We start from the raw sequence: 8,121 nt of genomic DNA, 5'->3' as shown, positions 1-8,121 counted from the left end.
GGGGGGGGGGGAAGCTACGCAAGTCACTCCGGTAGTTAACTTAGTAACTTAGGTAGGATTCGTCAACACCCGTCGGGGTCCCGCTGTTGGTAGGGTGTGTGTGTGTGTGTGTGTTCGGCCCGCAATTGATCCTCCGCTGGTATGCATGGATTTCTCTACTCTCTTACTTTCTCTCTCTCTCTCTCTTATCCCCTGTGGTCTACACTAACACTTTTAATCTGGTAAAATCAAAGCCCCCAGGTCTTATAAATAAGCACTGAGACCTGATTTCTAAATTGTTCTTGATGTTCTCTGACTAGCTAGGGGCCGACTACTTACATACCTGACTAATTACACTCTACTCTCATCTGAGATAGTCTTCCGTCAGTCCTCTTCAGCATCCAGTGAAAGCGCCATTTGCTCCTACTATAAGGCATACACTCACCGAGTTCCCTCCGCGAGTCTGTGAGCCAACCATGCCGCAACTAGCGTCGCGCAGCCTCCAAATCTTAGCACCCATCCGACACTATCGTCCCACGGCTCCCCGCGAGGTTTTTGGAAGGCCTTGAAGATGGCACTGGAGATCAGACTCGAGAGGATCTGAGGCGCTGACACGGCAACGTTGTGAAGCCCCAGGATAATGCCCGCCTGCGCCAGGTTCTCATCCTCTTCTCCTTTATCAGTGGTCACATTGTGCCCGTGTTCGAGGTCTTCCCTAACCGTAGCCGGGGTGGCGGAGACGCTGGTGTCGGGTACCGTACCGTCAGCCCGCTGGCGTCGAAGCCGGCGCTCCGTGTCGATGCGCGATACCTCCGCCGAGATTAGGGCAAAGGGCGCCCAAAGCGTCAACGCCCATGAGATTCCAACAAGCCCGACAACCACGGTAGCGGCTTGGTATGACGATATGAAGAACGTACTAAACATACAGATGGCAAAATTGACATGCGACATCAACCAAGCGCGGCGGAGGGTAAGGCCTGGAATCTGTAATTTGAAGAGCCACCCAGCCCCTTCTGCGTATCCACCTTTGGGTTCAGGGGAGATACCGGTAGGTGCTTCCATCGCCGTTCCTATTGAGGATGATCGCCTCCGATCGCCGAGGAAAGGCTCCTCCTCCATTTGATCATCTGAAACTTCAGACTCGCTGGCAACGATCGGCTTGTATGTAGGCACAACAAGAATCGGCAGGGTCAGGTTAGCCACAAAGGAGATAATGGCGTAAACAAGAAGTGCAAATGTCCCAATGCGGGTGGCTTCTTCCCATGCTTTGTTGATGTCATGCTCCGACAACCCCGGGTGTGCTTCGAAAATTGGATTGACAAAAAGCTGTCCAATGTATGTGGTCGAGTAAAACAAGAAAGGAAACCAGCCGACCCAAGCAGCCAGCTGGACCTCGCAGACCTTCGCTATCTCTGGCGGTAGAAATCGGATCGACTTGAAGACCTGCTTGAAGAAAGCGATCAAGCCAGGGTTGCCCCCGGATGGAGGTCCTTCCAGTCGTGGATCTCGTTCTTTGATGTATGAACAACTGACCAACAATGTACAGATAAGTGATAGTGATGCTAAAGCGCACAGCACTTTGAACTGCGTGTTGCCCAATAATGGGAAGTACTTGGGCAAATCCACGTATCCAAAAATATATCCAAGGATGTTGCCCAGACCAGTCATGCGGCTGGCCCACGCATTCGCTGATTCCTGCTGGTGTGAGGGCGCATTATCAACAATGAAACACCGGATACCTGCTTGGACTGTAGCCAAACTCCCGTCAGCATTCTCCGCGATCAAGCCACACAAGGGCAAACTCTGGCCAGACCTACCAGTATTTACAGAAAAGTCCAAGCAATACATCAGGATAGTGGCTAGCACAATAACCACTGTCTGAGACGCATCGGACCCCGGTGCAACATCGAATACTCCAAGGAGGCCTTCTGTGAGCTCTCGGACCCAGGCTAAGGCAAGGAGGGAGACAACGCTCGCTGCACCGCCGACCACCATGAACGGCTTTCGCTTCCCCCATGATATGCGACAGTTATCACTGCAGATGCCGATGTAGGGTTGAACGAGGGTTCCTGTCAAAGGACCGGCGATCCAAACGAAAGCAAGTAGAGCCTTGCTCATTCCAAGAGACAAAAGATAGGGCTACAGCCACCCCCAGGGATTAGTCCAAGCAGGATCATGCGGCGGGACCGTGCGAGCTTACCGATCCATTGGATAGCTCAGTAGACCATACGACCTGAAGACTGAGACAGTGGATATAGTTATCAGCTTTCTGGCTGCTGTGGGAAGCAGACACATGCTCCCGAATGGAGGTCAGTGCTCACCCGCCAATACTCAAGGTCAACAAGAACAGATACCAGCTGCTCTTGGTCTCCGATATATCGGGAGTATCTCCCGATCCATTGATTGCACTTGATTCTCCGGAGTGCGTCATTGAAGTCACTTCATTACTGTCAGCTGCTCCCACCAAAGGGGACGTTTCATTGGCAAACCGATAATGTGCTTCCGGCATTGAAATCGTGTTCTGAAAAGGGTTCCCTCAAAATAGACTAGCAAAGGCCACTCTGAGCTGATGTGCTTGAGCTATGATCCAGTCTTCTGAGTAATTTTCTCAAGATGACCAGGGTATCAACCGTTGAGGTAGAGGCGACCGCGCTTCGTCTGCACGAAGTGGGAAGACAGTGCCTGTCAGAGGTGATACAGCCGAGCGCGTTGAAGCAGCCGGAGGGAGAAAGTCAAAGCCAAGTCACTGCGTCTAGATAATTTCCTTGCTCAAAGCTCAAGCAAGTGTAGCTCTAAACGAGGCCGGGCGGGAGGCTATATAGGCAACGCGGGTTGGATCGGGCAGAACCAGAATCTTTACTGAAACGGAGTTGAAATGGGAATGATTCAGTCCTGATATTGATCCATGACTGCATGAAACTTTGGAGGATATCTAAATAATAAGAGCCAGCCCCAAGGGTAAGGGTAAGGCAAAGGAGATGAGATGATGATGAACAGCAAGCATGTCATGTGTCCTTCGCGCCTCGCTTCTACTTGGTAAGGTTGGGTCGACGTCAGCAGGCCACCCACGTGACTGAGCCACGATTTGTTCCCGTTTAGTCCGGGGAAAAGCAATCCATCCATTCATGAAACACTACGGGGTGATTGAAGGTCGTCTGACTGGGGTAAATCTCATTACCATTTGATTCATATCTATATGCATGTAATTCGCCAGAACCAGAACACTCCTGCCACAGTCACAAATCCCACCTTATGCTTTCCCGTTCATGGCGACTCCATGCTTCGGATCCAGGATACCAGGGTTTTTCAGCCCAAACGCGCCGGATTGGTCGCCAGATAAGCCTCCCGAGCCTCATAGTCATAGCCTCTCTCCCAAGGTTCGAGTTGGGGACCCCGTTTTTGTCTTAACCTGCGTCTCCAAGGTTACCATTTCCCACCTCAACATATTTGATCGAAATGCAGGCAAAGGAAGTGACAGGATCATGAGAAAAGAAAAAGATGTCAAAGAGGAAGGGGATAGGAAAAAAGAAAAAGAAAAAAAGAGAAAAGAAAAAATGATACAATAGATTCCCATTATCAACATAACACATGAGGAAGAAACAGAACCAGAGACCGAACCGAAGCGCAGAGGACAAGGGGGTAAGGAGAAAGAAAAGAATAAGAAACCCGATTGTGATGGGAATCTACCAGCGTAGTCCACAATCGCAAATGTCGATGTCGCGCGTATTAGGGATAAGTAGATCCAGCGCGATCGTCAAAATAAGTCACAGGGGAGCTGTTGCTCGTCCATGCCAGGGTATTGCCAGGGTATCGCTGTGACTGTCGAACAAAGAACAGGCCTAAAGACAAAAAGCCACCACAGGTAGCCAGAGATAGTTCGAGGGATATCGCTGGGGCGTGGCATAAGCAATGAGGGTCTACCAAATCAAACACAAATTCGATAGGTCATCCAGAAGCAGGTAGTATGAACATAGGACCCGCATGAGCCAGGTCCGAAAGAAGACGGCATGATATGACGGAAGATCAAGGTATGTTACCCGCAGAGTATATGCGATATAAAAAAACGGTTAATATGGTTCAGGTATTTCCGAAGAATATCAAGCTCCTCAGATCTGCTGTTGCAAAAGTTGGGGCGCTATCATATGAGGAGCCATCATGGTGGGCATAGAAGCCGGCAAAGTCATTGCAGATGGCATTGTGGTCACACTAGGGACGACAGCACTTGGCATCGAGTCGGACGGCGAGGATCCCTCATCTTGGGAGCCAAATCCGTTCTCCTCATTCTCAAGGTCATCATCCGGCACAGAAACTGGCGGCTGACCATCTTGCTGAGCCTCGTGAATACGACGGTGCCTGGCATACGACATTAGTGGACTGTGATACTAGAATAGCATACCAGCAAGACTTACTGTGCAAGATTGTCCGACCGGGAAAAGGCCTTGTTGCAGTAGGGACAAGGATAAGGTCGCTCTTGAGTGTGAGTCCTCACATGTCTAAGCATCAGATGTCAGCAAGAAGCTACAGGAGCCGTGCTGGCACATAGCCGTAGCGGACAGAATAACCAGACAAAGATAGTGATAGTGACTAACCTCTTCAGATGTTCTAGTCTCTTGAACAGACGTCCACATGACGGGATCGGACAGGAATGCGATTTCTGTGGATAGGGGCCAAGTTCCATCATGGTAGCGCTCCGAGCCCGGCGAACAGGCCCAGGAGCATATCGTTCTACCTTGCTTCCCGCACTGTGCTGGGCGGGAACGTCGAGCGCCTCGCCATCTGGAAGAGGAGCGAGTTCATCTGTACCATTCGTGGGATGCATGACATGCGACTCGGGAGTTTCATCCAAACTCGACAAGGGGGTGCTATGGCGCGACATTTCATGCAACAAATTCTTCTGAGGAAGAACCGCCGCACGATAACCATTGAGGGAGCGATGGATGTCGTGATGCGAATCATCTCCTGCCTCTGGAATAGGGGCCACGGAGCTGGACACAGACCGCCGAAGGTCACTTGGCCGATGGGCGGCATAAGTGACAGCTTGGGGTTGTGGGGCCGTAACCTGCGGGTGCATAGTAGCAGCAGCACTAGTGACGCCTGGAGGGATAGAGGACCGGCGCCGACGCTGCTTGTACGTCGGTGAGCCTTCTAGCATGGAATAGACATTTGAGGGGAAAGATCTAGCCGGAGTTGGGAAGTGAGCGCTTGTGAAATTCGAAGGAGGAAGCTGCATCATCGGATGGTAAGGTGCTGCCGAGGAGATATCCGGGATAGCGGTGTAGAGACCGGTATCTTCGTTGGCGATATAGGCTGGTTCAGCGCCAAGGTGACCGTGCTGCGGAGGCGTGACTGGTTCAAACGATAAACCCCGATTGGAATAATCCTCGTACTGCGAGGACACGAAGGACGGAGCCGGGGAGTATTCGACGAAGGTTGGCATTGAGGCATGACGCTGGTGGATGCGAGCAATCGGCATTCCGTTGCGATCGTACTGGATCTGCCCATACTCTGCTTCACGCTTGATAACGTTTTGGGCTAGAGTCGTAGGCATGGGGATCGGGTTGTAAATCGCCGGGTGGCCGGACTCGTCCGGGAGAAGGGGTAGCGCCGGGGGAGCCATTTGGGGAGCCATCTGAGGAGGAGGCATAGCGTCAACGGTCCGAACCACTGGGGATGCAGGTTGGCCATATGTCGTACTTGCGTGAGCAGCAAACGATGATGAGTTCGCTTGTTGTGCCTTTGTGAGCTGTTCATACAAGGACTGCGATGAATCAAACTCGAAAGACAGAGCAGGCTCGCTGACTGCAACTGTGGTCGCCTCCTGGCCCATCTTCTCGCGCTTCAAATCACGCTCCAACGCATCGAGGAAAAGGCGGTCGTGAGGCACGCTGTACCAATAGAATACCTTCTGTTTCTTCTGAGTGCGGATGCAGTTGTTCTTGTACAGGAAGTCGAGGAATGGGCTCTTGGGTTCTTCGAGCGTGGCATCGGTTCCGGCCTTGAGGTTTCGCAGATCCGAGAAGATACCCTCCTCGAACTTCTTCGAGTTTTTGACCGGGCGACCGAAGGCTTGGAATCTAAAGGCCAGGCATCTCACGATATCCGTGCCCGAGATGTGAAAGAGGTTGTTCCTGTCACCAATCAGCGTGTGCGCCTTTCCCTACCAATTGTTTCTTCTACTCCAAACTAACCAGAGAACACATGATATGTAGTCGCCTGTCGGGAGCAGGAACCTGCGGATGAGTTGATCCGTATGCCAGTCTACGGGCGCTGAGAGAAGGAAATATTTGACTGGGGGAGGCGGCACAAGGTCAGCTTCTAGAGTGGCGACGGAGGAGGGAAGCCCAGATAACGTTGCAGTGGCATGATGTAGAACTTACGATTGTCGACCTGCTGCAGTGCGACTTGCGCATCATGAGGAAGGCTTTGCTGGGCTTCGTTTGAGAGCATAAATGTCTCTGGCTTCTGGGGAGGCGCCATAGGGGCACCATGTTGGGGATACATTGTGAATGTGATACAGTGGTCTGGTGAGAATTCCATCAGCCCGAGTCGGCAAGCGAAGTTTGTATGCATGTGCGCAAACAAAGAGTCATGGTGGACGGGATGTTAAACATAGCCACCGTTGGGCCGAACAAGGAAGACGCACCGCCAAATGAACCTGATCAAAGAAAAAGCGGATGGACCGCACGCAATCACCAAGGGCGACTTTCCGAGAGAGAGAGAGAGAGAGAGAGAGCAACGACCCGGAGAAGTGATTGATATTGTGGGTAGATTGGATGTATGTCGACGATAAATCGTGAAACAAGTGAGATCCAAACACGCGATCTGAAGAAAAGAGTACCAGCCTCTTGGGTAAGGTGTGTTGTTGTTGTTGTTCTCGTCGTCGTTTAGGCGCTGACGTTGCCGGCCCCTCGTCCAAACGGGTAAGAAAAGGGCGAAGAGAAAAAGAGAGCAATGGAGAGTTGAACTGGGCCAGCCCGATTACAAGTCTCTTAGAATAACTCGCACGGCGAAGGGGGGGGATGGAAATGAAACGAAAGGAGGTGAAAAGAAGAAAGAGGCAAGTCGTGATGGGAGGAAGAGAGGGGGAGGGGAAAGAGAAAGAGGAAGAAGGGGAAGAAGAGGAGGAGGAGAAAGAGGAAGAGGGAGATGAGAATTGAGGTAGGACTTGCTTTTTTACAGTGGTGTGGTTGGAGAAAGAGGTAGTAGGTAAGAAGGTATAGCTAGGTTTTGGTATGTAAGTCCAGCAGTAAGTAGTAATAATAACGCCAATCGATAATAATAAATAATAATGGGGAGGGGGGCATTAAGAAAAGGGAAGTAGAAAAAAAGAGAGAATAAAAATAAATAAGAATAATCAGAAAAAAGACCGACCGAGAAAAAAACCAAAGGGAAAAAAAAGGAAAAGAGGGCAAAATCGGCGTCAGAACTGGGAAGAAGGAATTCAGGGAGCGCCGACCGAGACCCGCGGATCGAGTTTCTACTACGGAGACTACTCGAGTACTCAGTACTACGGAGTAGACAACACTAACAGACTGTGCGCACTACTCAGAAAATTACTCATTACCTAGCTAACGAGTACTTACTCAGTAGGAAGCCCTTTCTGCTCTGTATAGGACGGACGTAAAGAAGTCGAAGCCTGAACACTGATGCTATTGAGGTAGACCTCTCCCTCTTTCACTCGGTGCATTTCTCAGGAGCATCACACTCACACACATACACATACACATACCCAAAAAAAACACACACACACACACACACACACACACAATCCCTCCCTCCTTCTCTCTCTCTCTTTCTTTTCTCCTTAAACGCCTTTTCAATCCTATTGTCCTAGGCCACCTCGATTGACTCTCGAATTGGTTAGACACCAGGAAACGCGCACGGCGAAAAAGTAGGGCTTCGACGGTTCGACCCAGGCATAAGCGGAGACTGGCGCCAGGGACCGGCTCCAGAAGTCAAGGGAAGCAAGCCTGTTAGGTACTCTTCTGAGATCCTAAGATCCAGCAGTACGTAGTTACCGGCTCTCAATTAAGCTTCCCCTGTCCACCATTCTCACCCGAGTCCAAAAATATCCGCCTAATGACGCTATCAATATCACAACGCTTGAAGAAGCACCGAGAGGTGGGGTTGAACTTTGTTGAA

The 8,121-nt window shown here is 50.9% G+C and overlaps 2 protein-coding genes across 2 annotated transcripts; both read right to left on the bottom strand.

The window, feature by feature from the left end:
• Positions 1–256: 256 nt before the first annotated feature.
• Positions 257–2,845, bottom strand: BO72DRAFT_441726 (putative sucrose transporter). The gene is made up of 4 exons (XM_040943486.1): positions 2,301–2,845; positions 2,180–2,219; positions 1,797–2,118; positions 257–1,727 (listed from the first exon to the last, which is right to left on the bottom strand). The coding sequence occupies exons 1-4, from the start codon at positions 2,486–2,488 to the stop codon at positions 421–423; spliced, it is 1,857 nt and encodes a 618-aa protein (XP_040795620.1). The 5' UTR covers positions 2,489–2,845; the 3' UTR covers positions 257–420.
• Positions 2,846–4,085: 1,240 nt separating this feature from the next.
• steA (sexual development transcription factor SteA) lies at positions 4,086–6,480 on the bottom strand (the record flags this gene model as incomplete). The annotated part of the gene is made up of 5 exons (XM_040941865.1): positions 4,086–4,332; positions 4,389–4,472; positions 4,569–6,107; positions 6,168–6,267; positions 6,357–6,480. The coding sequence occupies 5 exons, from the start codon at positions 6,478–6,480 to the stop codon at positions 4,086–4,088; spliced, it is 2,094 nt and encodes a 697-aa protein (XP_040795619.1).
• Positions 6,481–8,121: the final 1,641 nt, after the last annotated feature.

The sequence above is a fragment of the Aspergillus fijiensis genome (assembly GCF_003184825.1).
Source record: "Aspergillus fijiensis CBS 313.89 unplaced genomic scaffold BO72scaffold_95, whole genome shotgun sequence".
Classification (NCBI taxonomy): Eukaryota; Fungi; Ascomycota; class Eurotiomycetes; order Eurotiales; family Aspergillaceae; genus Aspergillus; species Aspergillus fijiensis.
Note: the sequence above shows the minus strand (reverse complement) of the source record. Positions and strands in the feature narration are given on the sequence as shown.

Excerpts from the sequence above, each read along its gene's own strand:
- BO72DRAFT_441726 (XM_040943486.1), bottom strand. The coding sequence starts at position 2,488 with ATGCCGGAAGCACATTATCGGTTTGCCAATGAAACGTCCCCTTTGGTG. Across the intron at positions 2,220-2,300 it reads TTGACCTTGAGTATTGGCGG|TCTTCAGGTCGTATGGTCTA; the intron begins GTGAGCACTGAC and ends CCACTGTCTCAG. Across the intron at positions 1,728-1,796 it reads GGACTTTTCTGTAAATACTG|TCCAAGCAGGTATCCGGTGT; the intron begins GTAGGTCTGGCC and ends GTTTGGCTACAG.